General features: G+C 44.0%; 1 protein-coding gene across 1 annotated transcript in view; it reads right to left on the reverse strand.

The window, feature by feature from the left end:
* The window catches only part of DDC (dopa decarboxylase), an 87,066-nt gene that overhangs the window by 42,726 nt on the left and 29,148 nt on the right, over positions 1-15,192 (reverse strand). The window contains exons 5-6 of the mRNA XM_030549364.1: positions 8,411-8,545; positions 6,519-6,662 (exon numbers count right to left, since the gene is read on the reverse strand). Coding sequence (XP_030405224.1) covers positions 6,519-6,662; positions 8,411-8,545 — 279 coding nt within the window. The remainder of the gene's footprint in view (positions 1-6,518; positions 6,663-8,410; positions 8,546-15,192) is intronic.

A 15,192-nucleotide genomic window follows, 5' to 3' on the forward strand; every position in this document is an offset into this window, starting at 1 on the left:
TATAAAGAACAATGATTACAATGTTCAGGTTACACAGTTAAGGACCCATGTCAGGAAATCCCAAAATTACTGTGGCACACGCAGTCATAACTCTGCTTCTTTGTACATAAGTATTATAATTAGATTACTAGCCTTCACCAAGAGGGTGCAGGAGAGGTGTCAGTGGTTAGTGAGGGACAATAAAGGGAAGCAAGATTATTGCTGAGCTCAATTCAGCCAGCTGAAAGATACGGTGTACTGGTGTCAGCAACATTATATGATTACACTAAGCTACAAACACGCTCTCTATAATCACTTTAAGGAATGTGCCATTATAGTCAGAGATTGTATACATTCAATACATATGCTCAGTTGTTTGAATAATGGCTTGTTCCATAAAGAATGGCTCAGCTGTTTAAATAATTTTAATGTTTTTTTCTGTAGGTGCATGAACCCCAAAGCCACCTGCATTAATTGCCAGAAACCACTTAAAGTAACAGCATCTGCTCTCCTCAGGGCTCTCGTTACCTTGCATCAGTACTAAACAATGAATCTAACCCAATTTGTAACTCATATTAGAGCAGCATAATCACATTTGTGCAGGGGACAGGGGACAGGCTGCATCTCAGAAATGGAACTGAGTGCTCCAAAAAGCCCAAGGCATTATCCTTTTCAGATTATGTTGTATAAATATAACACAGCCTTTGCTCTGATGTAAAGCAGCCAAATGCTTGCGTCAGTCACCTTGTATAGTATTTTCCTGAGTACATGACCTAAACCTGCACAAATATTTATAATGCCCTGCAGGTTTGTATTATAAACCTCAGGGAGCACTGCTTCCACAACTTCCAGGAGACTGGTGTCCCAGTGATACACAAGAGGGATTGCTCTGCCCACAGCTAGTGTCTGCCTACTTGCATTTCTAGAAGTTAGCTATGTACATTTTATGAGACTCAATAAAGGAATAGGGTTTATCATACAAAACCTACAGAGGTACTGAAGTAGTGAGATTATTGGTTAATGCAATGGGCATATAAGAAAACCAAGAAAGCTCATTTAATTTAAATATACTAAAGCAGGGATCGGCAACCTTTCAGAAGTGGCGTGCTGAGTCTTCATTTATTCACTCTGATTTAAGGTTTTGCGTGCCAGTAATACATTTTAATGTTTTTAGACAGTCTCTTTCTATAAGTCTATAATATATAACTAAACTATTATTGTATGTAAAGTAAATAAGGTTTTTAAAATGTGTAAGAAGCTTCATTTAAAATTAAATTAAAATACAGCATCCCCCAGATCAGTGGCCAGGACCCGGGCAGTGTGAGTGCCACTGAAAATCAGCTTGCATGCCGCCTTTGGCATGCGTGCCGTAGGTTGCCTACCCCTGAACTAAAGCATGTGACATACTTTAGGAATTGATTAACAGTGATCTCTATGTGGGTGTCATATTTATTCATACTAACACTGAACAATGCACATTGAGCTAAATTCAGCCTGGTTTATCCCAGCTTCTATAATTCTGGTAGGGTGCAAGGAGCCTGCAAGGTTATTTCAGACCTGACACAGAGTTTTGAATGCTAACCTTCTTGTCATTTTACTGCAAATACAAGACCAATTAAAAAAAAAAACAACCTCAGGATACTATACACTCAATTCAAAATCACTACCATGTAGTTGCTAAACTAGAGAGCTATTAATTAACTATCCATCTCTTCCCCCCCACCCCAATACTATGCTCATCATATTGGGACCCATATTAATGAAATAGTTAAAAGTGATGGTAACTGTGCCTGTCTTTGTAATGCAGTTACAGAAAGTAAAGATGCCTTATCCAACTGAAACTGCAAGGGAAATTCAGCTAGGCAAACTAGAATTTGGCCAGGGCATGAAACTAGCACCATTACTCTTGTGACATCTACAATTTTTGATGATCATTTGTAGTCAGGACCTCAGTTTTGCAACTCATCTGAGGGCTGGCACCTCCAGCAGCCTAGTGCTGATACAATCACAATCCACAGTAGTCTGGATGCCAAGTACCTGCTTGTGCATATCCTGTAAATCATCACTCAGCAAAGCTGTTTCTGCTAGAGTCACAAACAAGAAGGTGATCATATTGCAGCAGCAGGACACTGCAATAGCTCTTTGAAGTATATTGTAACATATACACCAGCTGCTGTCATGTATCTGTACTGGCTTATGAAAGTCAATATACACACAGATTACTTATACACACCTAAGCGAATGTAGTTTATATGCAGTGGACTCTATTTTCCAACTTTTTAGAGCCTACATTAATGTACCGCGTTGCACCTTTGGACACTCAAACCAGCACTCAGACACCTAGTTTAAGCACTTCCATCTCAATTTGAGAGCCTAAGGCAAAGCACTTGAAACACCTAAGTTTCAGCATGCGCTTAATTCCCAATTAAGTCAATGGGATCTCAGCATGTGCTTAAGTGCTTTACTGAATTGGGGCCCAACTGCAGAGCTGGGCACCCTAGCATATTGGCCAAGTTTGGGGCTCACTCCAAGGTGCTGAGTGCCTTCAACTCCTGCCAACTTCAGTTCCTCTCAGGGGTCACTCAGCACCTCATGGGATCGGGCCCGTTTGTCAATAGCCTGTGTAACTCAACTGTTTTAATTTGCTGAGTTATAGCGGTGCTTTGATTTTTTCAAACATCTTTTGGAATGGAAATATACACAGCTTTGAACTTGGGGAAATCAAATGAAAACTACTGCTCTGGCCTTGCTCCCAGCTTTTACTGTACTTTGTGCTAAGTGCACCAATGAATAAACTGCTTGTGCTAAAAGACATCAGTGCTGGATATACAAGTTCAAAGATTCTTTTTTTTTTTTTTAAATGCCAAACAGGTCTGATAACCAAACCTTACTTATCTGAAAAAACTATAACACTGTGACCAATCTATTTTAATTAGAGCTCTTGTTGCCTATCAGGCCCAGTAAACACATGTGCCTGAATCTCTCCTCACTTATATTTCTATTAACTGTAATGGAATTATTCCTGATTTATACATGTACCTTTGAGAGGAGAATCTGGCCCACAAAACATAAGGTTTTATTTTCCTTTTCCACCCTCTCTATTAAATCATTTTTGCTCAAGAGACTGCATGAACTTAGAGGCAACCCAGATCACTTATGTCAGCAGAACTTCAGCACTTGTGTGCAGAGCGCTATGTCGGTAGGAGACACTCTGACTCAGACATAGTTACCACCACTCGTTGAGCTGGTTTTATTATGTTGAAGGGAGAGCTCTCTCCCGTTGGCATAACACGGCTAACAAGAGATCTTACTGTAAGCTTGTAAGCAGGACCGGCGCTAGGGTTTTGAGCGCCCTAGATGGACGGCAATTTCGCCGCCCCGTGCGCTCGTCCCGCGGCTCTGGTGGAGCTGCCGCAGTGGTGTCTGCAGGCGGTCCGGTGCTCTGTGGCTCCGGTGGAGCTGCCACAGTGGTGTCTGCGGGAGGTCCACCGGAGTTGCGTGAGCAGCCGACCTTCTGCAGACACGACTGCGGCAGCTCCGGACACCCTGGGCTGCCAGCTGCCGTGGCGGTGCCCTGACTCAGGGTCACTGCACCTCTGCGGCAGCCAGCAGCCCGGGGTTTCCCTGGGACAGGGGACCCCGGCCCCTGGACTGCCACGGCGGCGCCCTGACCCAGGGGACACCCTGGGCTGCCGGCTGCCGGCTGCCACCGGCAGCTCAGACTCCCTCTCTGTCCCAGCAGCAGCGGCTGCTCAACCATTTAAAAAAAAATTTGGGGGTGCTTTTTGGCACTCTCAAATCTCAGCGCCCTAGGCAACCGCCTAGTCCGCCTAAATGGTTGCACCGGCCCTGCTTGTAAGTGTAGATATGGAAGGATCTGTATGCTGTCACAAACTCTTTTCTATCAGGGTTCCTTTTGCAGAACTTTCTGCTTTGACGCTGCATCTCCCTCTTGAGAGAAAGATCAGTGAAGAAGAGGTGAGTAATAAGGCAGTGGAAGGTGTTTCCTTAGTAACGTGCGTATCTTTGTCACAGGAACAAAATAAAATAGCCCCAAATTACTCAAGAACAAAAGAACTTGAAGAGCAGAAAAGGGAGCACGAATGGGACGCATGGGCTACTGCCCAGTATGAGAGAGAACGAGCATACCTTTTCAGTTAGGAGGCCAGCCGTAAGGATAATGAGATCTCATCTAATCCTCGCTGAGATGTTTTATGTATACAAATAAATGGAAGGGCTGACACTGGCCGTATTAACTCAGGCTTAGCCTATGCTTCCTTTCAAGGCTTGTATTGCACAGCAAAGCAACCAGTGGAGACAACATACAGTTTAAAAAAAGATATCCTTTGTAACAGTGTCACTGAATCTGTAAACAGATTATTTGATTTCCCTTTCCCACAGCTGCAAAAATTAACAGATGGTGAATATTTATGAGGAGAGTTCCATTGTGGGTGTGTAGATGAGGTTTGAGCAACAAAGCAACTCAATTAACTTTCTGATAACACATGGAGAGATGATGCAGAATTGCAGTGTGTGAACGACATGCAGAAGCAAAACACTGAAGCATGCTGTTAAAAAAAAATCAGAACAGCCTAATATACTTGTTAAACCAAACCAAACCAGCTAAACTTTCGCACTGCATGTAAAAACTGCTTATATGATGTGCTGTGCTGTATTTGCCCCAGTGGAGAGAACTGAGATCTCCATTACAAATGCATTTCTTCTGAGCAGGTTCTATGGCACAAGTAAATTCATGTGAGCAGCCTTAGTGATGGTGCCTTCATTTTGGACAAGAGTCTTATTTCCACTAGAAGGCAATTGGTGGAATTCACTTGGTCATCAAGATTATTCAATTCCTTTTCTCCAAGGCAAGAAGACAGCATCCCCCTACACTTGTGAAACATCTGTTGTGCTCATGCCAGGGTCTTTTAACACACCACAAAGTCAGAGCCCAAGGCAATCAAAATAAATCAAGCAAGCAAGCAAAGGATAAGATTTCCAAAAGTGTCCAGTGATTTAAGTTTTAAGTCCAATTTTCTAAAGTGACTTCAGACTGACTTTCACTTCAGACTGACTTTCACTTAAATCACTTTTGATAATGGGACTTAGAAGCCTAAATCACATAAGGTAAAATTTTCAAAAGGACCTAAGTAAACACAGAAGATGAAATACAGGCTACTCTGAATCAAACAAGACTGCTCTGAACAGAAGCTGTGTAAAAATGCTATTGTGGGCTTGCACAAAATACCATATCAAATTTCTTCAGATGACAAGACAGGGCTTTTTCTAACTGCCAGCCCTGTAGACTCAACTTGTGAGAGCCAAGATGGGCTTTACCCTTCGCTGCGACCACTACTGATAAAAGTTCTACTGGCATTACGCTCTCTGTACATAAACCCGTACAGCTCCATTGTCTTCAGCAGATTTGCACAGGTATAAATTATTGGAAATTAGCAAACAATTATGTTGATGCATGATAACAGACTCCAGTTCACTCTCTCAGCGGTATTAACTCATCAGGGCTAACAGGAGAAAAAATGTACTAAAAACTTATTGTAGTTTAAAGTGATTGCATGATATTCTGAATTTACACAAGGAACAGATCCTCTGAATGAGAAAGTGCTATTTTTCATTAGTTACTCAAAGTGACTACACTTTAAAAAGAAACTGTATTCAATCTGAAAGATCACATAGTATGAACACTGTTCACTATACATGAATTCTGATGGGAAAGGAAAATAATGTTAATGTCAGTAGTGGTGACTTACAGCTCATTACTGACATTTGTCATCTTATTGAAAGGTGATACAGTCTCTCTATCTCTCACTCTAACACACATACACACACCGTCTGATATAGCCTCACCTTGCTGATGTTCAGGGCACACCCTGAGGCTTATTTATTTGCTAAAGTAGCGCTGAGTCTGGTGGTCTAGGGAGGAGTTCTGACTGCTGATATTTCAGTTTGACATTGTGTCATTTCAGGTGTTGATTTTATACATTTTTTTTTGACATGCACCTACATGCAATCCATAAACTCAAAAATAAATACACACATTTGTGACAATTGCAGTTTGGAAGTCCAATGTAAAAGATTATAACATAATATTTCAGGACAGAAGAAAGCCAAGATATTCACCCACATCAATCCACCTGTCTAGTCTTACATCCTCCGCCCCTTTAAATGCATCTTCTCTCTCTGCTTTAGTTCTATTCAAAGACACACCCTCTATTTGGCAATCCATTATACACACCAATTGCCATATGTGCAAAGAAATGTCTCCTAAACCTCCATAGTGCCTAAGGAATTCAGTTATTTTCTTTTCTTCTCTGCCCCTTTGCACTCATTTAAAAAGGAAAAAAAAAAAAGACTGTATGCAAAGTTCATGTATTGTGTAGAACATTCATGGAATGTTCATATTCTAACTAGTATGCAGATCTGTACGTTCCTACATTACATACAGTATCATCTGGTCATCTTAAAAGTGGCCTATCAGATGCAATAAATCCATAGGTAAGATTGTTAAAGCCAGTACTTACAAAGAATGGGATAAGACCAGCAGTTCTGTCTTCATGCAAAACTTTCTTTAGGGCTGATCCGCAAACAGTGAATTTATCATCTGAAGGGATATTTTTAATCTTCACTCCACCAATTAATCCTGCCCTTTCCACTGATGAGTGGGCCTGCAATTAAATGGGTGGATTTTAAAACATGAACCTTTCACAGAAACCTGTTTTTAATTCTAACAAACCACATGTAATATTTTATGAGATCCACAATGCAATAGAATTGGGGATGTCCATACTAAAATCTCTAGTCAATGACAGTTGTGCCCCCTCTTATGCCAGGACTTAATTTAGCCCCGGCTAAATTAGTTACAGATCCTGCTACACATGACAATATTCATTTCCCGGTATTTACTCTATGGTCTTCATACTGCATTTACTGATGTCAATGCCAAACTCCCATTTACTGCGGTGGCCCTATTTCTGCAATGGAATATTCTTGAGGGACAATGGGTTTGATAAGATGCAAAGTATCTTGTGGAGGAACGCACTTGACACGCTTTTAGCCTCCCCCCAACCCCGTCTTGCACTGTGTTTGTCTATACATGCATTGTCTCCTTCACAGGAGGCTGTTTTAGTTTTTCATTCCTTTTGGATTACTGAGCAGTGGGTCACACAGGTCTGTTCTTAATGCGCAGGGAGCGGCAAGCTCAGCTTTGAAAGGTCAGCCATGTCTTAAGGCGAATCCTTCTGCAGACAGAAAATCCCCTGACCTTCAGCAGGCACGGAGGACTGTCAGTCTCCATTTCAGATCAGCCATTTACAACAAAAAGAAAGACAAACAGTGGGGCTCTGCTTAGTAGTACATTAGACTTAAGGCTCTGTGTGTGGAAATCTGCACAGCACACGCTCTAGAGCTCCAAAGAGAAAAAGGACCAATTGTATCCTGGCTTTTAAAAATCATCAGGATCCTTCCCCACTTCTCACCTCCTGACTGTTCTCACACAAGGTCTTATAATATGCTCCTTGCCCACTCCCAGCAAAGAGCAGGTGCTCTTTTAAAATTACATTGTTTCTTAATATACAGGGATGGTAAAGTCCAGTGAAACCTAAAGTCTGGCCATTTTAATGCGGTGTAACCAGTGGATTAGTTCAAACTAAATATCAAGTAGTGGGAACATTCCTGCTATCTCACTGACATTTAGATAATGAAATGTCATATTTATTGGAAGAAGTGACATTGCCTGGCCCCCTTTGTTAGGATTAGCCATTTTAAAATGCAAGCACAGCTGAACCGGAAGGCCAAAGTTTGCTTTCATGCATGGTAGAAGCTTTTCATGATCCTGGCCATGCTGAGAATTCATGGTTTAAGTAAATCTGCTAAATACTGATTGCAGATAGAACACAGGGATTATGTTGGGCAAACTTGGATTGATACACTCAGATTTTAGTAGGCTTAATTTTAAGCCAATTGCAGTTTTTTTCAGGTACCAAGTTTGGTATATTTATAACTCATACAGTGCAGCTTTGTGTGTGTCAACATTCAAATCAGTTAGTTTATTGGCCACACTTACTCATGTTGATTAGCACCTTATTCCACAAACAGTATCTTCATCCACTACAATGGGATTCCTTGCAGAATAAAATAAGTACTCAGTGTGAGGAAGGGAGGGCAACATTGGGCTGTTAATCTGTAACACATAGTACAATGCTTTCACCTGTCGTTATTATTTATTGTTTGTATTGTGGTAGCATCTAAGAGTTCCAGTCATGAACCAGGACCCCAATGTGCAAGGTGCTGCACAAACACAGAATGAAAAGATGATCCCTACTCCGTAGAGTTTATGATCTAAGTAATCTGTATAGCAGGGTGACTGCATTTTTCAAGTAGAGTAATTCCCAGTGTCATTTTTAGATGTACTCACCTGATCAGATGCATAGGCCACCAACTTGCTCATGATGTCTGCCTCTGTTAATTCTGGGTTTTCTGATTGGACACGTCTGATTGTTTTTGTTCTGGCAGCAAGCAATGTAACCAAAGTAGCCTCGCTGGCACTGCCCTATGATGGAGAAGAGAGACTCCGTGGGACATAGTGAAGGAAGCTTCAAAACCAATGCTACGTATTACGTGAGGGAGAATTACTGAAAACAAAATGTTGCATGTTAAAGATCTGCCTCAGAGTGAAAGCTGTACAAAAGTAAATGGTACAATATGGAATCGTTTGAGAACTCTTATACCACATGCATAGTAAGCAGCATTGCTACAAGATAGACACAAATGTGCACCTAAGATTGTGTCAGAAAAGCTGTATGTTTAAGAAACTGTGCAATAAATGTAACCTTTGCCTCTCCTTTCCTCACTCTTTTCTTCATTTTCTATGTTTGGGTGATTTAGGCTCCAGCCTTGGAATCAGCTCTTTACAAGCAACCCCCTGCACCTTTATAGATCCCCACTGACATCAGTGACCACACAGACACAAGGATCTGATTGCAGGAAGAGTGCCCCCATTCAAGACAGGGACCAGGTACTGATCATCTCCATTACATCAGCATAACCACAGAGTAACTTTCTATTAAGTTGCTTTGGATTTAAATGAGTGTAACTGAGATCGGAATCTGACCACATCTCTTATTTCTGTAAAGCACTATGAAAATTGTGGCACTGTATATTAATTATAATTTCCTGGGACAAGAAGTTTATTGTTATAAGCCATATATTGACTGGAACTCATTAAGCATAAAGACTCTGATTCAGTATTGCCAGCTACCTTACTAAAGATTTGATAAACATTCTCTATCTAAAGTGCACACATGAAATAAAGAATCGTCAATGAAATAAAGAATGGCCAATTGGCATCAAGAGATCCTCGGATCCTATTACCCTGGGCTCAGGCCTAAAGGCCCAAGGGCCCAAGAGCCAGCCACGATCTGCATCTTACGAACCTTTTTAAAAAACTGCAAACTTGCTCCCATTGAAGTCAATGACAGTTTTACCATCAGCTTCAATGGGGGCAGGATCAGGCTCCAAGGATTTGCCAAATGCAATTCCACTTTGAAAATGTCTTATCTACATCCCCCTGCAGTAGGGTTTCCAACCATCCCGGTTTAGCCGGGAGTCTCCCGGAATTGGGCTTGATCACCCAGAGCCAATTCCAAAGCCAATCCAGGAGATTTTAAGTCCCTAAAAGTGTGGTGGCACAGCGGGGTTACGGCAGGCTCCCTGCCTGCCCCGGCTCTGCACCACTCCTAGAAGTGGCCAGCATGTCTCTGCAGCCCCTAGGTGCAGGGGGAACCGGGGGGGGGGCGTCTCTGCACGCTGCCTCCACCCCAAGTGCTGACTTCGCAGCTCCCATTGGCTGAGAACAGGGAACAGCGGCCAGTGGGAGCTGCGGGGGTGGTGCCTGTGGGCAGAGGCAGCGTGCAGAGTCGTGTGGCCACCCCTGATCCTAGGAGCTCCTGCCAGACATGCCACCCAAGGTAAGCACCGCCTGGCCAGAGCCTGCAGCCTCACCACCTGCCCCAGCCTTGAGCCCCCCGGCCCAATCAAACTCCCTCCCAGAGCCCACAGCACTCCTGCACCTCAACCACCTGCTCCAGCCTGGACCCCTCTCCCTGCACCCAAACTCACTCTCACAGCCTGCACCTCAAACCCCCTCCTGCACCCCAACCCCCTGCCTCAGGCTCAGCCAGGAGCCCCCTCCCACACTCCAAACCTGTCAGTCCGACCCCCCAGCCCAGGGCTCACACCCCCTCTTAGACCCCAACCCTCTGCCCCAGCCTGGTAAACTTGAGTGAGGATGGGTGAGAGCAAGTGACCAAGGGAGGAGGGCTAGAGTGAGCGAGTGTCAGGGCCTCAGAGAAGGGGTGGGGCAAGGGCAGAGCCTAGGGGAATGGGTGGGGTAGGGAGCAGGGTGTATGGATTTATGCGATTAGACAGCTGGCAGCCTTACCCTGCAGGGATGGATTAAGGCAAACTCCTTGGAATCCAGGCTCCAGGGTCAGCTGGGTGAGCACCAAGGAAGGTGCAGACTAGCAAAAGGCAGTTCAGGGCACATCTGACTGCTCTGCTCTGGTGTCAGGGAGACAGATCAAGGATTCGGGTCTGGGAGGAGTAAGGAAGATCTCTCCTTATGTGAGGAGTGGAAGAAAGTCTTTCCAGTGGTTATAACTGTAGCACCCCCTCTCCACCTTCTTTAATGCCAATCTGCTTACAGGTTTTGATGGACAGATCTGGGTTTTTCTGGATACTGCCACCCACTCAGCAAGGCGTATCTTTTTTATTTTTTCCTAGGAATATATTTGGCAGTGCCTCCACCCACCTCGCCCCTTCCTGGCAGGGTCACAAGGGTAGCTTGAGAGGAAAACTCTAACCACAGGGTAACATCCACTTATTTGCCAGATAGTTGGAAACTTCTAAGAAATAACACAAACACATACAATATATTCAACATAATAATTATATTCAACAGGAGACAAATATACATAACAGGGTAAAACACTATTTTTAGGGTCACCAGTGCCCACGCTGCTAATACCTGTGACTTTCCCCAGTCACGTGACTTGAGGTAGCAAATGTAAGAGTAGTGTCCCATTGGTACGAGTACTTTGTTGGGGCCCTTGATGACTGATGACCACAAAATTCTTCTCTGCAGTGGTTTAGCAGTGTGGCTGACTGGGTTCAGTACAGCCCAAAGGACTCACAAGTGGGAGAAGGTGGTAAATCCCTCCACAGGTTTAATATACAGCAGGTTACAAACTCCCCATACCCTTACTCCCTGGCTTGAGGACACAGTTCAGGGAGTAGGGGGTCCTCAAAACAAATTCCCTGATTGACTAACTAAAAGATGGTGCACTCACAAACTCCACGAATGATCCTCAGGTTCAGAGATGACTCTGGACTCCTCGGTCACTGCAGAGGGGCTGATCTCTGCTGGCAGGGATCCTCTTCAAGCAGGAATCAGGCTGCTTCCCCTCACCACAAAGGGGTGCAGGGCTCAAGGTGCAGGTTACACAACTACACTAAAATCCAAACTGTAGTTTTCTAGCCCAACATCCAGACACACCCAGCAGGCAGCAGCCCTTGACTAGCAGCCAGAGCAGAGCTGACCATGTAGTGACTGGTCTCACCTAGGCAGCTGCAAAATTCTACAAACTGGGAGTCATCAGTGGAGAGGGAAAAGCCCAGCAGAGGAATCTTGATTTCAGGTCCCTAGAGGCTAGTTTTCAGAGGGAACCCTGCATGCAGGCCTGGGCTTCACCAGCTCCTCACACAGCCAGTCCTGCTATCTCCAGACTGACTCAAAAATGGCTTCTCCCATCTCACTCCCTATTGGTTGTCGGGCAGACTCTGAGTTTGCCTTGGCTCCCCCTGAGCTGCCTGCAGACAGAGCCCCAGGAATCTAGGCAATCTCCTTGGGGGTTACACAACATTTTTGCTGCAGCCAGGCCCCATTTCATCTCAATCCCATAGCAATGGGATTTACATGGCTCCCCATCACCATAGCATCTGAGCATGTCACATTCTTTAATGTATTAAATGAACAGCACCCCTTTGAGGTAATAAAGAACTAGAATCCCATTTTACACATGGGAGCCGAAACAGAGAAACCAAATGGCTTCTGAAGTCACACAGGAAGACTCGGGTGGAGCATGTAATTGAATGCATGTCTGAGTCATAGACTGGTGCCCTAATCACGGGACCATGCTTCCTCTCTCAGTTCATGCTTGGTCCTCTTCCCAATCTCCCAAAAGCCATACTCTTGTCAAAGCATAGGTGATGGCTGCTCACTGAATAACTCTTTCCCACCAGCCATTCCAATGAAAATAATTAACACCTTCCTCTGCAAGAAGGAGACCAGCTTTTGAATAGAGGAGAAGACCCACCAAATTCACAGTCTTTCCAAAAGGAGAAGGTTTAGGAGGAATTTAGGGAGACTCAAAAGAAAATAAACCACCCTATCATTTTGGTCAGAAAAAATAGGTATGGAAATGGCCTGGTTTCCTAGGGCTGGAGATAAAGCAATGCATAGGTGCAGGCAGGCATGGGCCATGTATACAGTAGCAAGTAGTTTAAATTTTCTGCAGAGAACATTTGTCTAGTCTTTCATCGGGCCTTTTCTTAAGAAAGGTATTTCTGAAGTGCTTATCACAAGGATATTTCAGCACCCATGGGACTACTTTTGAGCATAAAGAAGTACTCAGATCTGCAAGCATTTGACAATTCAGGCCCTTAGCCTTTGTATTACAAGAGGTCAAGCAGACTTGACTAATGTGATAGCATCGAATTAACAATACCGACTCTCTCAAAAGAAAATAATTTTAAAAAATATATAACCTTTACTAAGAACGTGATCAGCTGACCTGTTTAATGGGCAAATGCTGTTAGAAGGCAACATTGTCCAATATACATGCATTTCTCTTATTTGAAAAATACTACCCTGTTCTATGTTACTTTTCCAAATCACTGCACCTTACCATAGTGTTTCTACAGCAGTTGTCACCAACCGGTCGATTGTGATGGACTGGTTGATCCTGGAGACTCTCCAGGTCTATTGCAGTCTCCAGCTGTGAAAAATCCCTGGTGGTGCTGCGGGGCTGCTGCTCAGGCAGGCTCCCTGTCTGCCCTGGGTCCACACCACTCCCGGAAGTGGCCAGTATGCCCCTGCAGCCCCGGTGGAAGCAGAGGTGGGGGGGAGCAGGAGTCCTGGTGTGCTGCTCTTGCCTGCAAGCACTGCCCCTGCAGCTCCGATTGGCCAGGGATGCATGGCACACTGGCCCCTTCTAGGGGCAGCGTGGGGCTGGGGCAGGCAGGTAGCTTGTCTTAGCCTCTCTGCACTGCCGACTGGGAGCCACCTGTGGTAAGTGCCACCTGGTGGGAGCCCACATCCCAACCCCTAGTCCTGAGCCCCCTCCCAGAGCCAGCACCCCATACCACCTCCTGCACTCCATACCCCCTCCAGTACCCCAAGCCCGTGCCCCAGCCCATACATCCTTCTGCACCCAAACTCCCTCCCAGAGCCCACATCCCCTCCTGCCCCAGCCTGGAGCCCCCTCCTGCATCCAAACTCCCTCCCAGAGCTTGCACCTCTCCCCTCCCCATATCCCAACCCTCTGCCCCAGGCCCAGCCCAGAGCTCCCCCACACACTCCACACCCTCCTGAACCCCCATCCGCTGCCTCAGCCTGTTGAATGTGAGTGAGGATGGGGGAAAGCAAGCAACGGAGAGAGGGAGATGAAGTGAGCAGAGTGGGACTTCGGGGAAGGGGTAGAGCCTTGGGGAAGGGGTGAGGTAGATCCTGGGTTGCACTTAAATTCAAAATGTGATCTTGTGCATAAAGAGGTTGGAGACCACTGTTCTACATTGTTTTCAGTACAACGTGGTAACAAGAGTACAGAATTGGGCTTCAGAAAACCTGGCTTCAAGCCCTGGCTCTGCCACACATTTGCATCATCTTTGGTCACTTAAACTGTCGTTTTCAAACTTGGGTGCAACACAGTTTGCCTTAGCCTCTCTGTGCCTCAGTTTCCTTCATCAATAAAATGGGTAAGAACTTGTAGAAACATTCAGTATCTTTTAGGCACTTGCAGTATTTAAGGAGTGGTCTTGTTCCTGACTAGTTAGTTTAGGATGAGCCAATGATTAAAGCACTAGCTGGAGACTTGGCAACTGACTACAGACTATCTGTGTGAGCTTGGATAAGTCATTTAGTTTCCCTTCGCCTCAGTTCTCAAATGTAGAATGGAGGTGTTGGGAGGCCAACTACAGTAAAGACTGCAAGATACTCAGATAATATGCTAATGGGGCCATATAAGTACCTAAAAAAGCTGGATCCTAAAATAAGCTCTGGTTTTACTAAATAAACTTTATTACTTGACATGGAAGGATGAAACGTTTATCAGTAAGGATTGGTAAACATTAATATGACCGCAGGTGTGCATGTGCACACACACAAATATTTCCATCAATAACAGAAGTTTACAAATAGACAAATAAGAAAAAGACTGTGTGAGAACTTAGAGGTTGATGTAAGGTTATTTTCTTTGTACAGTTTGACATGTGATGTTGATAATTTGTGTTTTAACATTTATAAAGCATTAACTTTTTGAATTGCAAAGTCCACTGTCATGAAATAATTACGGTCTAACTCCACTATTGTTTGACCTCCTCCAAAATTTCCCACAACTATGAGAAATTAGATTAAATTGAAAATGCTTAAAAATAAACAATATTATCCACTGAAATTACAAAAAGACCCAAAATTGAAATCTGCCAAACCTATTTATAACTAGCTAATAATCACTTTTTCATAATTAAATTGATGCATGGAGAGCCTGATGTGTTGTGTAAGTAATGTATTCACTTTGCTCTTAAGTCTTTTACCAACAATTCTGAAAAATATTCCCGTTGTTCTCTAGTTCCTTGGTTGTTGCTACCAAAATCGTGAATTCAGGGTTTGTTTTTCCATGCCAAGGACTGTGGATTGAGTGTGTTTGTTTATCTGGGGGCTCTGTTTACTTTCAGAATTAAAATCCCTCTCTTTGCAGAAGAAACAACCTTTGTAATACACAAGGGAAATGAAGTTTCTATCTGTTTATATAGAAGGCAAAACTGAGTTGCATATGTTGCATGTTCACACAAGTTCTAGTGAGAAGGTTGCTTTTTATCCTTGCTCTTTTTAAAAGCACTTTTTTTTCTTTAAAGCTACAC

This window comes from Gopherus evgoodei, chromosome 2 (assembly GCF_007399415.2).
Source record: "Gopherus evgoodei ecotype Sinaloan lineage chromosome 2, rGopEvg1_v1.p, whole genome shotgun sequence".
In the NCBI taxonomy this organism is placed as follows: domain Eukaryota; kingdom Metazoa; phylum Chordata; order Testudines; family Testudinidae; genus Gopherus; species Gopherus evgoodei.